The 18,073-nt window shown below is 41.3% G+C and overlaps 1 protein-coding gene across 7 annotated transcripts in view; it reads right to left on the bottom strand.

Moving 5' to 3' along the window:
• ap2b1 (adaptor related protein complex 2 subunit beta 1) overlaps positions 1–18,073 on the bottom strand; it is a 36,499-nt gene that overhangs the window by 5,173 nt on the left and 13,253 nt on the right. For 6 of the 7 annotated variants that reach the window (XM_026922440.3, XM_034300880.2, XM_026922437.3 and 3 more), the window contains 14 exons: positions 17,090–17,210; positions 16,009–16,104; positions 15,703–15,818; positions 15,396–15,561; positions 15,026–15,124; positions 14,539–14,798; positions 13,744–13,936; positions 10,014–10,055; positions 9,577–9,723; positions 8,418–8,563; positions 8,201–8,330; positions 4,864–4,948; positions 4,580–4,666; positions 713–867 (listed from right to left, as the gene is read on the bottom strand). In XM_026922440.3, the coding sequence (XP_026778241.1) occupies positions 713–867; positions 4,580–4,666; positions 4,864–4,948; positions 8,201–8,330; positions 8,418–8,563; positions 9,577–9,723; positions 10,014–10,055; positions 13,744–13,936; positions 14,539–14,798; positions 15,026–15,124; positions 15,396–15,561; positions 15,703–15,818; positions 16,009–16,104; positions 17,090–17,210 (1,843 nt within the window). The remainder of the gene's footprint in view (positions 1–712; positions 868–4,579; positions 4,667–4,863; positions 4,949–8,200; positions 8,331–8,417; positions 8,564–9,576; positions 9,724–10,013; positions 10,056–13,743; positions 13,937–14,538; positions 14,799–15,025; positions 15,125–15,395; positions 15,562–15,702; positions 15,819–16,008; positions 16,105–17,089; positions 17,211–18,073) is intronic. The other variant, XM_053230457.1, reaches the window with a different exon arrangement.

An 18,073-nucleotide genomic window follows, 5' to 3' on the forward strand; every position in this document is an offset into this window, starting at 1 on the left:
CTCTCCTTTCTTTTGTCGTGAGGTACACAAGAGAACATGGAAAAGTTATTTCAATGCAACATCGCATGTACCTGGACTGCTGATGTCACTTTTTATACTTAAATAAATATTCAGTAGCACCCTAGCATGTCAAAAGCTTAGCTTACGTAAGAGACAGGTAGAGAACGAGGAATTAATGATGCACTCTGGCATTCAGTGGAACGCATTTTTATACTCCAGATCCTCGGATGCTCGGAGGAGGTGAAAAAGTCTTTAAACCTACAATGTCCTGTCAGAGGGCACCTCGTAGGTCAAAGCACTCTGGGCAATCGATTGAGTTTTAAGCTTAAGAGAAAGCCTGTTAGTAATATATTCAGGTCTTTTGACCTTCCTGCGCACACAAAGCATAGGATTAGGATCGCTAAGTCTTCCAGGAAGGCATTTGAGCGCTAACACAATGAGCACATATATTAAAAAGCTAACGGTAAACAAAACAAATTAATCTGGGGGGTTTTTTGTGCGTGGAAATATTTGTCAGACTTTTTTTTTTCTTGAAATAACCCCTCAGAGAATCCTCATAACACGTCACAACATATTGCTGTTGACTTCGCATCTAAATAAGGCTAGCGGTGCGCTGTCTGTGGCACTTAGCTTCATCATTTCATCTAGTTCAGGAAGTGTCATTTATCAGTATCAACTCCTGCGTTCACATCGAGTCACAGAAGGTGTTTACCGTGTAGTTGGGGTTGCCAGGTTGGATGCGGAGCTCGGCGAGGATCCAGATGCCGTTAGTGAGTTTCAGGGACTGGTAGAGCATGTCCTGGCCCTCCACGTTCCGCTTGGCGATGGTGTAGATGTTGTTATTCTGCAGCTTGCCTGACACAGTGTCTGTCGGGGGCCACACACACACACACGCCGTCAGTTACATGGTCACATGAACTCGTGTCAGGGACGTTTGAAATTTGTCCACGATACAAGAGGGGAGGGGAATGCAGGAATGGCACACAAGATCTACAAAGCTCTAAGTGTTCCTCACTAGCGAGATGCTAGAATGCGATGCTACACTGCTACATGGCATTAAGGAATGAAACGGTAATCTACACTCTAATCTGTAAACTACACCACATCCTACAAGTCTGATTTTTTTTTTTTTGCTGACATTTAGCGAACCATTGACATTTATTCTTTTCACACTTTAATGTGACTCATCTCTAAAGTGCAGACCTTTTCGTCTTGACCTGCGTTTTCTTGCTCAATTTTGTGAAAGGCTGTGAAATCATACATACAGTACAGCATTAAACCGACATTATATCGCACTGACAAGTGAAGCCATCCACTTATAGATCAGTTCTTATAGATCAGTTATCTGTGATTTATCGTCTTGTGTCTGAAACTGAAGATGAAACAAAGGCAGCACAGATTTATTAGCTATTTACTGATGGAGCATTGATTGTCTGAAGGCTCTAGAGCAATAGAACTTTTTCACACGTTTGACACGTCTTTCAGAGTGATAGAAGCCATTGACAGCAACCTATTTTCCCATTACCGTGAGAGATTTGAACTTTTTGGCCTTGGCACAAAGGCCAAAAAGTTAAATTTACTAGTACTAGAAACCAAACACTGCTCATCATCTTGAGAACACCATCATTACAGTGAAGCGTGGTGGTGGTAGCATCATGTGGAGTATTAACCTTGGTTTCTTTGTTGCTTCTCTGACTAATGCCTTCCTGACTGGGATGCTGACTTTTAGTGGATGAACTTCTCCAGGAAGAGTCACGGTTGGGTCATATTCTTTCTGTTTTTTAATACTGGATTTAACGTTGCTCCACAGGATTGGGATATTTTTGGGATATTTTTTAATAGTCAAAGCCCAGAACTTTGTTTTGATGGCTCTTCATGATGCTGCGTGTTTGGTATGTTCTCTAACAAACCCTGGGAGTTTATTTACTATTTAAACTTACCTAGGCTTTCTGCAGAGATCACGTTAAGTAGGTAAAGAGCCAGTTTAAAAATGTGGTGGTGTAAACAGTCAATAAGTCAATAACAGTCAGTCTGCCTAAAGATGTATAAACCTTGCTAGTTGCGTGATTTCCTCACACAATCAATGTCACGAAAAAAACAGACAGAAGCTTAATCAATTCAGTCTGTAATCATCCTGACTGTAAGAGAGATATAATTTTAAGTTCAGGAAAATTGGTAGTTTTCAGACCTATATATAGTAGAAAATGTCCAAACTGTACCACGTGAAGGGTTTTCCCAGGCCACCACACATATCAACAGTCTCTCTAACTATTCTGATTGTAAGTGTAATAATCTCTTGTTTTGGCAGTGTGTATATAATGTTACACTGTTGTAGAATTTGTGAGGTGAATCTGTGAGGTGAATGTGTGGTCAACATTCATAAAGTGTGGTGTTGCGATCATGTTTTCCCTACATCCAGACAACATCGGGAAGTTTGAGAAAGCTCCTCAGTCTTGTATCAATTCCAGCACACACTATCACTCTAAAGGCCTGACCCCTGACAGATTAGTGTACGGAGGCTGAGGCAGCAGCTGTAACAGCGAGCTCATGGTCGACAGACTGAGATCAGACGGAGGCCTGGCAGGGCATCAGAATGCATGGGAGGAGAGAGAGAGAGAGAGAGAGAGAAAGAGAGAAAGAGAGAGAGTGACAAGAAGAGGATGATGACATCGAGGGCAACTGAGCTTTAAAAAGCAGTGAATTAAAAAAAAAAAAAGATCAGGAATTAGTGTTTGACTGAAATAGACTGAGGATAAGAAAATGAGTGATAGATAGACAGATGAAGCAAGAGATTGTCAGAAATGAAACTTCAGCACAAAAAGAGTACATCTTGTTGCTGAATATTTTCCTATAACACTGTGTTCCAAAGTGTTTTATTCCTTATACACCAAAGCAATTGATACATTTGAATTAATGAAGGAACGTTCCACATTAGGAGGTAAGAAGATCTTGATGCTTCAGACAGACAGAGAGCAGGTCGACAGGCAGACAGCCCGGTCACATGGTTGTATAACCCTCCTCTCACTGACGCCGTCAAACAGAGACCTGCACTCAAATTAACCACGACCTGAACGTGCAGGTTTCGATAACGCCGTGTTCTTATTGAGGGGACAGTGTGAGCAAGCGAGGGAGCGAGACACAGCTACAGTCCTGATGAGCTGCAGTCAAACGTGGGAGAAAACAAATAATAATAACACAATGATCTATTCTTTTCCAATTTGAGTTGCAGCATACATCTTTGTAAAGAGCAGCACAGCTGCAGGAGCGAGCGAGTCATACTAAACAGGGGCCCTGTCTTATAAAAGATAATGACTTGATAATGAGAAGGCAAGAAATGCCTTTTGCAGGCAGGGTGCTCGTTTCAAGTGAGTCACAAATGGAAATCTGAGGTGTGAAAGGGAATACTGACTTTGTCTCCCTGCTGTGCAAAAGCCCTCAACAGATCAGTGTGATTATTCAGGGGTTGTAGCTTGAGAGCTACATAAATACACATTCTACACCTGCGTGATTGTTGATTATTAGTTATTTGGAGATATTTTTTTTCATAAGGCTCCGAGGAAAACAAAACACCCTCCGCGCCACGTCTGTCTCACGATGTCTTTAAACAAGTGAGAAGCAATCAGCGTTCGAGCACAGTGTGGCAATGAGGAAAAGGAAAAACACCATGCTGCTGTAACCACTGAGGTTTCTTCCCATTGTCTGAAGCTCCACAATCACATCCACAGTGCAACACTGATGGAGGTGGAAGTGATTCATTCAAGGTCAGCATTAGTCAAAGCTGATTGATTTTCTCAGAAATAAAGTTAACAAACTGTACTTGATTTTTCTCAGAAATAAAGTTAACAAACTGTACTTGTCCTTGTGGCTCAGTGGTACCATCAAGTGTACATCTTTTTGTACCATTAGTATGTATCTTTCACTTTTAAAAACAATTTTAGATACATAATTGGACCTTAAAGCTGCATTAGGTAAGATTAATCTAATTTTTTTAAAAAAAAAATCAAGATTAGGTCTCACAGTTATGTAGGTGGGTTTGACATGATGTTCTTTTGTCTCCTTGAGCCTACTGCTGCCCCCTTATTCCAGTCCACGTTAACAAATCTCCGCCCCAGGATCTACGGTATTCCGTAAAAATATTACGTGGAAGAAAACCTTTACTTAAGTACAGTACTGAAGAGATGTAGCGCTTTACTTCGAAATCTATGCATTTATTATCTCCCTGTATCTGCAGAAGTTGGAATTTCACAGGTTCGCAAGCAAATATTCTCAATGTACTATAAACCTGTCACTAATGTCAGCTGTAAGGCACCTTCTGACCAATCAGATTCAAGGAATTCAACAGCTGAGATGTCATGGGGATCATCAGTATGTTTATATCTGACTGAATCCATTGCTAAAATGCTTTGGCGCATGAGAGAACTTCATTTCTGCGAGCACTGAGACATGCTGAGAGCACGTTCTGAGTGAAGATAATTAAAGCAGTAAATGACATGAGAAACACACTGCAAAGAACTTTCTGAAAGGGTTAAGGAAAGGGTTAAGGTAGGAAAGGGGGAGAAAAAAAAAAAAAAACACTTACCGGCATTTAAGTGACACTCCTTGATTTGGTACTGCAGCTCATTCTCATTGGGAATGTCTTTCCATGTAGCTAAGAATACCTGGCGCTCTGTGGAGACAAAAAAAAGAGAAAGAATCCATCTGAAACCCATTACACTCGCTTTTTCAGACAGTGTAACACAGAAAGGAACAATTATTTACTGCTCCTTAGAGGCCACTAGGCCGTCTCGTTTCATTTCTGCTTGGCTTGAGTACTGAATGCGGGTCATACTGCCAACAAAGTAAGATCCAGGACAAACTTTTTACCCATTTTGCCGTCCTCGACGAAGAAGACGTTGAGCGGAATGAGCACGCTGAAGTAGAAGACGTCGATATTGTTCTTCACAGCCACCTGTAGGACAGAAGGGTTTGGAGGTCAAACTCTTTACACTGTATCTATCTAAATTAGTCACTAAAAAATAGTCACTAAATGAAAACTCAGCAATTCATAATTTTAAAACAAGAACTAAACATAAATGTATCTCGGACTCTCTTAGTATTAATGTATCATCAGATTTAGATACGCTGGTTTTGTTTAGTTCTGGCCAACAATGCCATGCTCTTCTTTAAGCTCGACAGGTGTCGTGTGGGATACAGTGCTATGAGCGGCAGCAGAGGTAGCAATGCAGCTGAAGAGCTGCAAATGCGACGGTGACGTAACCGTCCGATCATACACCCTGACTCACTGGGAAACCGTGACACCGTGACGACCCTATTCTGAACCACAGAACTGTACGTGATCACATTTACATAGATTTGTGAATATGCTTGAGGATAGCAACACACAGGTCAAGAGTGCAAAAACACAGGAACAAATGAATGCCAGGAAAAGATAATCCACACATGATTTTGACAGAGAATTGATATTCTGTGTGTTTTGCATTATATCACACTATGTTATTTTGAATTATAATTCCGAAAACTAGGACGCAGTTTAACTTTCTTGACCACTAAGACACTAAGATATGGTTTGATCCATAAAGGTAAATGAAGCCATGAAGTCCAACTATTTCCATTTTTTTTTTTTTTAACCCATACCATATTTATATCTTTAGCTTTGTAACTAGATAAACCACAGACAAAAAGAAATTCTCCCCAACATCTGCAAATAGCTTTCATTTAGCATGCGTTCCTGCGCTCACACCTTCGCAGGAGATTTCTGAAAGTCATGGAGATGACATTTTTCCCACATTCTGATGCGTGGTGTTAACGTTAACCCGAGCTCTTAACCTGTATCTGCACGATTTTATGCACTACACTGCTGCCTCATGATTGGCTGATTGGATAAAGGCATGGATGAGCAGGAGTACAGCAGGTGAGCTGTACTCAAATGTAGTTCAGGGTGAAGTTTTATTTGAAATGGATAGCTCATCCAAAAGGAAGATGACTCAAAACAGCAGCAATATTGCTACTGGAAATCCTTTTGTTGGTCATTTGTCACCGTAGCACTATTTGATTAAAGGTGAGAGATATTTATGGCATTAATATTTCTCCTCACAGCCAGGCACATGTCAATAAAATACCTATTCAGAAGAAAAACTCTGTGTGCAAATGGGAGAAGGAAAAAAACAAAACTGACTTGTAACTAATCAGGGAAAGGATGGCTTTCTGATTGCCTGTCATGTCAATCATGCTAGCTCTCAAATCATTCCTGTTCCTAGCATTCGGGCAGCGTGTGTTTGTAGTGGTGTGGCTTTATGGCGAAAACTACAAACACAATTCCGATTTCAGCAAAACCGCTGACAATACCTCAAAAAGAAAAAGTCCCAGTGAGCTTTATATGCTGGAACACAATGCCCTTAGCGTTGTCCTGCAGCATTTCTTCTGCAGTATTAGACGCAGCATAAAAATCCTCTGTGTAAAGCTTGCTTTTACTGAGAATAGGTTTAAAGCTACGAGGAGAATGCTGAAAGAATTCTGAGAAGCAGTATGACTTTCACTAGTCTCTTTCTCCATCTTTGAATACGGGTTTCTGATTAAACACTGGATTCCTTGCTGATTTAATCTAAGAAAGACTAGCTTTTGTTTTAAGAAACAATACTCATTTAGTTATGAAAAAGGAAAAAAAACATTGTTTAAGCAATCATTTAAAAATGAATGGCTGAGCAAGACAAGGATATGCTGACAAGCCTGTATTATGATACCCAAGTGAGTCATTCTTTTTTCCTTTTTTCTGTCAAAAAACTGAATGTGGTAACAGAAAATCAGATGGTAAGTGCACTGTTGCTTTGTTTAAGAGTGCCCTCTCTGTGAGTCAAAAAAAAAAAAAAAAGAGTAACACCTCGAAATGAAACCACGCCTGTAGAAGTGAACGGAGAGAATATACCCAGCTTTTTAGCACCACTATGATAATTGCATCCTAGAAAAACAATCAATGAAAGCACTGTCCCCTGAGCCATCTATCAATTTACGGTTACGGTGAATTAATGAAGCAGTAATTACTTAAAATCTTCTGCTGCCAAACATGTCAAATTGCCCAAAAAAAAAAAAAACAAACCTATGCATGCCTCATGAGTGCTTTCTAAGGAAAAAGGTCAGAGCTGAGAAATTCTCCTTCAGCTTCCAGGCCAGAAAAATGTCAACAAAATCCTGAAATGAAGTACAATCCGTTGTATACCATGACTGCGCTGTTATAGAAAGTTAATCAACACCTTCAGATGTGGGAATTCAACAGCGCTGTGGTAGAAAAGACTAGACAGTAATGAAGCTGCTAGGTTATGTTCTGTGATAAAGGACACTGGGAGCCTGAAACTCTGTCTTGGCTGGCTTCTCCGTGGACAGTGGGAGGGGTTTTCACACGGACCTGCACTTCCAAACAACCGTCTCATAAACAATCTCTGCTGGAGCTTTGCTTGCTGCTGAATGAACAGGTGCAAGTGTCATTTATGCCTTGCATTCAAGAAGGAAAAAAAATCAAGCAACAGAAGAAAAAAAAAAGAGAGAGACATGGGGAGATTGAGAATACATGGAGACTGGAGAGAGAGAAAAAAAAAAACAGCAAGGTGACTGCAAACCATTGGAAAGATGATGTGATGAGAACACACACACACACACACACACACACACACAAGCGCATCAGCTCACCAGGGAGCTGCTAGAGGAGATTTCACAGATCGTTATGGTGAGGAGGGTAAAGCCAGAGCACACTGTGCACAGCCCTCGCAGCTGGGTTTCACTACATCGGCTATTCCTCAAGCAGCCGGCTGCCAGCGAGGGGCTAAGAGCGGGAGACTCTCCAAACCCAGAGGGGAGGCGCTGATTTCCGAGCGAATCGCGCTTCCTCTAGTTGGGCTCGGAGTGAGAACAGCGAACGTGGCGCTCTCTGGCTGATGGATTTGCTCACGAGTGCTGTCGCCGCCAGCAAGAGCTCGCTACCGTCGCGTTTTTTAAACAGCATTCATTATAACGATGGGGATTCCTGATAGAACTAATGAATCTCCATGACAGGCGGTTGGGGGATTGGGGTGGGGGGGGCTAATTACATAATCCGGTGTAATTGTGAGGAAAAATGAGCTGGATAATTTGTTGAGAGCTGCAGAGTGAACTAGGTACTGAATAATGATGAACACTTTAAAAAGATAACGCTCGTGGTCCCGTGTCCTACCTGGAGGTTATTGAGAGGGTCCATCTTCATCACGGGTCCGATGGTATTCAGAGGCAGGGAGATGTCGATGTTTTGGTTCGGCATTAGAGGAGTGTGAATGGGTAAAGGTGTGGTAGGAATCACTCCGAAACTACAGAGGAGATATCGGTTAGAAACATGGACTGTATTTATAAAAGAAAAGAAAAAAAAAAAAAAATCAAAAATCACGAGCAGATACCTGTTCTTATTAAACTGGATGGCAAAGTCGGTCATGTGCTGCAGGGCTTTGTTGGTGAAAGTCATGTCCATGTACATGTGACCCTGACGGCGGGAGAACGTCCCGGAAATTTCTAACCCTTTCGCCTTGACTGCTGGTAACCACACCTGAAAAGAGAAATGCTGCGTCACGATTGTACATTGTTCTCCTCGACTCAAACACACCACGTTTTTATTTTAGCTTTATACACCAGACTGTCTACTCAGTGCTTTGTGTATAAACACACACACACACACAAAAAAATCAATAGAAATTTGGTACAATGACAGAAACCCCAGAATCAAGCCTAAACCCAATGATGAACTGTTCCTTTTGCGTTTCAATCTCCGTGACAACACGCTCACAAACCACATACATTCCATGTTATCTATGGAAACCGAGCAATGGGAATATTTTGGGAGTATCGCAAGCTCTCTGTAGCTCAGAAGCATTCCCTGACGCTGCTTCAACTCATAATGCTGATAAGACGCAAAGAGCAAATAAATAAATAAATAAATTAAAATGCTGGTTCGGTGTACAATAGTATGATACGCTTATGGGGAAAGTTTTGAAATTTTTAAAGCTGCCATCCGTTGGAGACTCACTGGGTGTCGGATCTCCATTTTCCTTACTGTCCTTACTAACCCAGTTCAGTCTCTGTGTTCGGTTTAGCTCGGGGAGTTATTATTAATGAAGCTGTTTGTGGTATTCCCTAGTGAGCCGTACTCCTTTTATATATCAGGAGTTTCTAAGAATGGGACACGGCAGCAGCAGAATTAAAATAAATCAGGCACGATCCCTCAGACCCACCCCACACATGACCTACATGATGGGAACGAGTATTATAGGACGGAATAGTTACGCCGGATTAGAGATAATACAACTGCAACTGCTGAATTCTCGATTCTGATTGGTCAGAAGGTGTACTCTGAGAGTAGCTCAGATTTATATGAATGGGCTCGTTTAAACGTGTCGTTTCCATAGCAACAACTCATTCAAAATCCTCCTCGTACATTTTTATATCTGAAGAAGTGAACCCCAGCTTGGTCTTCTGCGCTGATAACTCAGGTTTGGCAGGCTTGGAAGGACATTTGGGTGAGGGTTGTAAAAGATACAGGCTATAAAAAAACGCGGGACTTACAGCTTTAGGTGCAACGTAACCCCCAGTACTGATGGCCATGCTTGTGGAAAGTTCAAACAGGTCATTCAGGCCGCTGCTGATGGGCGCTGGGGTAGGAGACGGAGCAAAAGTGTTGGGAACTGAAGATGGAATGAAGTTCTGGCCAACCTGAGGAGAGGGGGAAAAAACAGAATACATTCCAGTTAACACATTTAAACTACATCAGTGTTACACTGTAGTATAGGAATGTTATAAAAAAAAAAAACTTTTTACGCTGTAGACAAATCATTAGGAGCACCAACTTTACATAGTAGAGGATACTTTACAACAGTTGAGAATTATAAATGTTGCTATCAAGAGAGCTGATTCGACTCCACAGCCAGTTAAATGTTAAAATATCAACCAAAGGGCTCATTTGTTTACTTATAATGTAGTTAATGTTAATATAGTCTACTTACTGCAGGACTGCCTCCAACACCTCCTCCAAGGTCTCCTCCAAGCTACAACAAAGAAAAGCTCAGCCTTGTTAATAATAATAATAATAATAAGAAATAGAAAAAGAAGAGAGGAGAAATTGAAAAGGATTAGCACAACAGCACTCTGTAATTGGAGTCATGTTTATTTCCTCGCTTTCAAATTTATTCATCACGTTATATAACTCGCAGGCAGAGAAAATGCTCGCGATAATGAGCATAACGAGTAAAAAGCGCTTGTGCCGGTCCCTGTGAGGATTGCAACTCATGCATTCGAATAAGCCCATGCCTCAATCAAACCTTCACAAACATACAAATATCATCACGCACTGAAAATCCCCTAACCTCAGCAGACAGCTGTTGACTTAGCCGGGGAGTCAACAGCTTCTCCACTAACTTCATAACTCCATATTATGGCTGTCAACTTTCATGATGGTTAGATAGAGGGGTCCAGGAGGTTTTCTCAGAGATGCAGTAAATCAAGTTCGAATTTCAGGCTTCGTCAGGTAACGGAAGAGGAGCTGGGAAGTTTCCAGCACAAGGGAAAGGGCTAATCATGAACGGGATGGCTGTGCAAAATAAATCTTGAGAGAGGTTTGTTGTGGCCGAGGGTCTCGTATACCTATTTCACCTTTCTCCCCAGTGGGAACATTTTAACAGACATTTTTTTTCCTGCTTTATTTCCTTGTCAATGGTGAATAATCAATTCCAGTGGCAAGCACATTCACAAACAGTGCTGATACTGTGAATTCTCATATGCTAGGAAGCACAATCGCTTGACCATTTTTCCTGCTCGGTACATCTATGATTATACACACTAATAGAGGCTAGTCAGAGGAAATAGGTTTGGAATAAGACACCCAATATTTCCATCATTTCTACCAATTAATCACAGCAAGTGCAGCCAATGAGCATGTAATTAAAATGGCGCTAAGTGGCTTCCAGCAGCTTTCGCTCCCATTTAGCCGTGATGTTTCTGGGTGATGTATTACGTTAATGTGTGGTTGCTGATAGAGGTCCCTTTACTTATTTATTTATTTTTTTTTTTAGGTCAAACGAATTTTGAAATCCCAATCCCATCCATTCCCACAGAAAGTTTCTCAAAAATATAAGTCGTTTAAACTATAGCCACCCTGAACAGGATAAAGCATTTACTGAAGATGAATGAATACAGTAATCGTGTCGCACAAGCACCCTGCCGCGTCCAGTGATCTCGCACGGTAAATCAGCGTAGCCTTTCTTTGTCCTGCGAGCTCCATCTGACCGGCTGCATTAAAGTAAAACCCATTCACTGGCGTAACCGTCTGCTGGGCTATGCAGGAATCCGTCTGACCACACAGCACCAGTATGATACGTACTTTATAAAGCTTGGTGAATATGTTTTATGCATACTTGCATTACAGTTAGAGCAGCCAAAGGCACACCAGATAATCTGACCAGTTCAGGATCTGCACATATTTTTACAAACGGAGCATCAAGTAATTGTGTCCCCTACTATATTAACCAGATTCATGTATTCTGAAACCATATAAGACTGTATTTGTAAAGCACCTCCAGGTAGGTATTAGCTTTGAGCGATACACAGGGGCAGTCGTGGCCTAATGGTTAGAGGCTTGGACTTGTAACCCAAAGGTGAACCTGAAGGTCATGGGTTCGAGTCTCGGGTCCGGCAGGGATTGTAGGTGGGGGCAGTGAATGACCAGAGCTCTCTTCCACCCTCAATACCACGACTGAGGTGAGACCCTTGAGCAAGGCACCGGCACTGAGTTCAGTATACGTTCAAGTTGACTTTCTCCCCCATTAGCGTGCTAGCGAAAGGGCTCTCACATGGCCATTTCTCCAGAAGAGACTGTGTGTGTGAGAGATACTGAGCTTCCAGGTGCTTTACGAAGCTGCACAACACCAAATAAATTGCAAAAAAGAGACAAAGAACTGTTTCAAGATAACTCGATTAATAATTTAATATGAATGGAGGTGGTGTCAACATCCAGTACGTACATTTTATCCTTTAATTCTTCTATGCACCGTTCTTTTTGATGCACTATGCTAGCTATTAACCTACGATTGACATTCATCTCCACATCCATCTGACAGGTTCAAACCACCCAAAGCTGAATAAATAAATATGAAAGTCGACTTTGCAAAAAATCTGATAAAGAAAAAAACCACCTTTTCTTTTCCTTTCAACCTTCTAAGCAGCAGCTTTATCATTATTGTGCCTTTCAGACCACGTCTTTCATTAAAATTGGCCCGATTCCATCATTCGCTCTAATGGTTTCCTCTGAGCTGCTGATAAGTCAAAGACCTTTATTCTTTTCTTATGAACTCTTAATGAGAGGAGAAGCTTTTAAGGCAGTAGGTGAGAAACAGTAGCTTAAAAAAAATCGTCTGAGCAAAAGATTTGACACTTAAGCCTTTTAATGAGTCTCGGATAGGTCTCGGATTCTTCCGACGTTATAAAGGTCGAATATCAAATGTCGTTCAAGGCGAACTCCAGACTTCGAGCTCCGGGATGATGATAGCCACATCTGACTTGATTATCCGCGATTGTCATGCTGCATCTACTGTCACGGAGCTCAACGTTTCCAGGTCAGGTCAGAAGAGGCATGTCTCATTTTGAGCTGTGTCTGAGCCAATATGTTTCAGCGACAGCGCCGCTCGAATACCGATCCCGAGAAAGCAATCATGTGGAGCAAGCAGCCGAATAGTGATCTGAAGCCTAAGGTAGCTTGCAAGTCCATTGTTACAACATTATGGTTCAGGTCTAATACTTTTACCTCTCTACACTCGCTGAAAGAATGTGTGTGTGTGTGCACCAGAGATTCATTCGACAGAGCAATGGTCAAACCAGTTCAGGTTGTTTTTTTTTCAACATGGATCAATAAGGACAGAATGGCTTTTGCTGACAATAGTTCTTATTTACCAGTGCTCCTAGTTAGAGTTAGACAACATTAACCTGCTGTGTGAAATTGCTGAGAATTTTATTTAAAAAGGAATAAAACGTGACAAGGTGTGCTTTTATAGGAAAATAATCAACGGCAAGGTGGTGTGATGCGGCCCACTTATACCAAAGCAAATTTTCAAACAGATGTTTGTGTTATTTTCAAAAAAATGCAGTTTGTCATGCTAGCAAGAAACTTGAATGTTCCCTGTGCCAGGAAACTGGAAAGGAACAACTCTACCTCTCACTGTTACAAAACGCTGACACTGGAGACGTCCAGAACGACTAACTAAACGTCTCCTCGCAGAAACCACCTGCTGACCAATCAGCAGTCAAGAATTTAATAGCGCTGTGGTTTCCTAAGCATTGCACGGGTGGAACAAACAAACAAAATAAACACTTGACGTACTGAAATAACGTAGCTTCATGTATTCCTCGAAATGATGCCGATTTCAAAAAAGCAAGCACAAACCCCTGAGATACAAAATGTCAGTCTCCTTGCTACGGGCAATATTTTGCTCCACTTCCATTAAGCAGAAGCCTCTGGAGAGACATGTGAGCATGGTAATAAACAGTAAAATGTGATAATCTCTCGCATATTGAAATGCAGGTGCGGTCGGGTCAAGTTCAACACGACGCTCTCTTAAAAATGGAAAATTCAAGTGGGGGAAAAACACTCAAAATTGTTCCCAGGCTTAGTGCGTAACCAAACCTTTGAAAATAATTTCATGAACAAACAATGCTGAGTTTAAAGGAAAGATAAAGAGTGCTCACCAGACTGTCGAGACCGCCTCCTAGAAGGTCTACGGCTCCCATTTGCATGGACGAGACCTGTGGCACGTTGACTGGAGGACCCAGGTCGAGATTGAGAAGGTCACCCAGGAGGTCACCTTGAGATGGAATCACCTGGGGCTGGTCGATAGCGGAAGCCGGGCCACCGCTAACCGGGCTCTCACCAGTGTCGATGCTGGTGTAGACGAGGAAATAGGATATAGTGTGAGAACGAGATGACTGGAATAGTCAGCCATTTTTTTTCCATCTATAACGTTGCTGCTGTCAGTCAAGGCGACCTTTTCTCATAAAGGCTGACAGAAACAGAGTCAAGCAACTTGTTTACCTGTGAATGACTCATAACAGCATACACAAGACAAAATAATAAATCATCTAGTGGCTCATATTTTTGTAAACTGACTACGATTTGATGAGACAGATTTTTTTTTGCAAATTGATCCACGCTTGAATACTCACCTGCATCTTGAACAGAAACAGTAACTTTCTAAGTTGTTAGAAACATACTGAGCAAAACTAGTGGAGCTCACACAGTGAAAAAACTAATTCTTTACAGAGTAGTAGAAAGAATAAAAAAAAGGAAAATAGGTTACGTGCTGTGTTCATGATACAGTGAAATTGTATTTTTTTAAACACACTAATTACACATAGTCCAGTTTTACACAGACGATATATCTAGTAAATTCTCAAAAAAAAAAAAAAAAAATCAGAAAAACACATATAGAAGAAGAAGCTATTCCTTTAAATTCATACCAATTCAATTTCCTGTAAACCTTTTACCTGCCGTGCTGGATGGGCAGGTGCTTGCGGTGGATGCCGTGACTGCCCTCCACGAAAGCGTTAGGCGGCTTGTGGTAGACGGAGGCCAGTGAGCCGATGTGGCAAATGAGCTCGTCCAGCAGCGTGGGCTCGATCAAATCCGTCTCCTCCGAGATCAGCGGCTTCTCGGACAGCACCACCTCTTTGGCTGTCACCGGGTCGGTAGACAGCAGACGCCAGTAGATGTAGCCACGATCTCGCAGGTCGGGGTTATCAGAGTCCTGTGGAAAGATAGAAGGAATACCAGCAGGTCTTAAGGTCTGGAGTAGAAATAGCAAGAACCAGATTCTGACTTAAGTAGATGTTAGATGATTATAAAGGTGTTTACTCGGGTTAATCAAATAGTGGATGTAAAACCATGAAGTGTCCATTATGGAATGATTAAAAAAAATAAGAGCATGGGCGAACATTTCAGGATGCATGGCTTTGATTGGAAACTAAATCTCACCTGAGTGGCAAGGCTGAGAACTTGCTGCACCAGCTCCTGTGTCTCTGAAGGCTTCTTCAGGAACAGCTTCACTATGGCTGTAAGCAAGGTGAGCTGAACCTGCAGGCAAGCAGAATGACGTCAGTGCACACCTACAGGCATACACCATACCATACTGTTCATTTCAAATGCATGGTATAATCTGGTCTTTGTACATTTTGTTCACACTCTTCGCACCATTTGTTCGATTGATATTTATTAAATAAGCAGTTTTCTCACATTGGATATGGAAGTCTAAGGAATAAGAAAGAACACAGTGATCAGTAGTCAGGATCCCAGATGTTTAACATCTGGGTCATGCCATTTTGTGTGCTCATTCCGAGCGACAGACCTGAGTGCTTTCATCGTGGAAGCCCTCGAGGAAGCTTTCCAGAAGTTCATCGGCGTTGTCGATTCTCTCCGCATACTCGCCCACGATCCAAATCATTGCGGCACGTGCGTCCGGCTCGTCCAGGGAGTCCAGGTTCTCACACAGAGTGGCGATGATGCTCTCGTACCTACGCGAATCACAGAATTAAAAGAAAAATTTCTTGTTTAAAATTATAGTTAAATGTAATATCAAAACATGAAGTTTGACATCAATCAGATCGAACTTTTCACATCGGACGTAATAAAATAGTATAATGAGAGAGACTGACTTGTTAGGGTATTTGCGGAAGATGTCTCGGATCACCACGATGGCCTCCTGCACGACGTAGTTCACTTTTGTCTGGATGAGGTCCAGCAGGGTGCTCACACAACGCTCAGCTGATTGCTAGTGTGCAAAAAAAAAAAAAAAAAGAGAGATAGAGACAAAGGCAAAGAGAGAGAGAGAGATTATTTCCATATAACAGCACACTCTGAAGTGTTTGAACCAAAACTGAGAATTCAGCAATGCTTTCCAGTAACACAATGATCGTGGTGAAGGGAATTAAAGCCTGTTTAATGGCATTAATGTAACACACCTCTACTTTTATAGCGCAGCGCCCGATGGCGCGGACCGCCTTGCGCACGAAGTCCACGTCCACCTCGGTGGCGTACTCCTTCAGCTCAGCCAGTACCTAGGAGCAAAAAAATGACCTTTTCATTCCACTTACATTGACTAAACTTAGCCACTTCCACTGAAAACAATAATACAACATAAATAGAGATGTTGATCCACCTCACATTTCCGACGTTAACTCTTTTACGTTCGTACAGGGAGACGTGTAGTGTATTCTTGCATTCTGTGCATTACATTGTGGCAAAGTATTCAGTATTGCGTGTGATATTTGGGTGGAACTGTAATGCTAATTTAGGCTGGCAGATCATGTCTACAAGTTGCACACTGTTGCATAAAAAACATTGAAATGTCATGATTAAAAAATGTTTTGTTCCTAAATTTGCTCAGTGATTGTGATACTTTCATACTGAGAGGGATAATTCGCCGTTCCTGTGCAGCCCTGATCAAGATTAAGGGTTTACTCATACAGGAAAGATTGTACAAATGCTATTTTTTAAATTTCCAAATTTATCAAACAGGCCAGCTGTACTCCAAGTAGCAACAGATTGTGTTAATCCATAAAACAGCCAAAAAATAAATAAAAATCTGCGCCTTGTGCGTTGCGCCGCTGACAGAAACCGCTAGACGAGAGACAGGTTTTTACCACAGGGAGAAAAATGTTTACTGTTCTTTGACAGTGCCTGCGCTGTGATTCAGATTTTACTCCACTGACAACGGACTTGTCTGAGCATGCCTGCGCTTACACAGGGATTTTCTGGCAGCCCTTGAACAGACTGCGGCTCAGATGGTGAAGCTGTTACACGAGCTCCCTTTGAGCTCTGTGCGAGTGTTGTAATGGACAGAATGCTTTGTGGAGAAAATGTTTCAAGAAAATATCATATTTAAAGCAAATGGATTAAAAAAAAAAAAAAAAAAAAAAAAAAAAAAACACTACACAAATAGCTACTATAGATGTGCTGAATGGTCACTGCTCTTGTAGGATTTGTTTAATCCTGAATACAGAAGTGAACATACAGTAAACAGAGTGTTTGAGGCAGTCGTACCTGGGCGATGTTGGCCTGAGAGGCCAGTCGGATCATGATGTCCAGTTTCTCCAGCTTGACGTAGATGGGATCGTTGTATTTCACAAAGAACACTTTGATCTCCTGCTTCAGGATCTCAGGCCTGGCAAAGAGGACAAAATCAGAACGTTAGAGAGGTATAGCACTGTATTGTTAGCGGTTTCTCTGCTCTACTAAACCTGATTCAAAACTTTTAGGACGACACAACCATGGTCAGTCCCACGTTTCAAATAATCTACTTGCAAACATAGTATTAATAGGAATATGCTGATGCAGCCTGCTTACAGCACATCACATCACACTGTTTTCCCATGAATGAATATCAAATGCAGTGCACTACATGTAGTCGATGTATGTAGTGTACTATGTATGTAGTGTACACACGGCAATTCTGTTATCCTCCGAGCTGAAAGCAAGAAATGCACGTCTAATGCTGTTTTTAAAGTGAAAAATTACAAGCGACGTAATGTAATAATCACTCACTGAATGTTGGCTCCCGTTTTAAAGTCATTATTATTCGTAACATCGGTCAAAAGCTGTTCGCTAACCATTAAATGCAAAGTATTACATCATTTAATATGACTTAAGTAATGGTGGTCTGGATGTACAGAGTAAACACAGACTGAGCTTGGTGAGCTTCTCTCTTTCCCCAAAAAAAAAAAAAAAATTCAAACTATAATGCAATGAAATGAAGGAAGGAATGCAAATAAAAAACCAAAAGGAAGGAAGGAAGAAAAAATGAAAGGAAGGGAAAAAAGAAACCAAAGGAAGGAAATGAAGGAAGGAAAAAGGAACAAAAAATAGGAATGAAGGAAAAAAGTAATAAAAGAAATGGTAAAAAAAAAAAAAAAAGAAAAGAAAGAAAGCAAGAAAGGAAAAGAGAAAGCAATGAAATGAAGGAAGAAATGCAAATAAAAAAAAAACAAAAGGAAGGAGGGAAAATAAAGAAATAAAAGGAATGACGAA

The sequence above is a fragment of the Pangasianodon hypophthalmus genome, chromosome 27 (assembly GCF_027358585.1).
Source record: "Pangasianodon hypophthalmus isolate fPanHyp1 chromosome 27, fPanHyp1.pri, whole genome shotgun sequence".
NCBI classification, from domain to species: Eukaryota; Metazoa; Chordata; class Actinopteri; order Siluriformes; family Pangasiidae; genus Pangasianodon; species Pangasianodon hypophthalmus.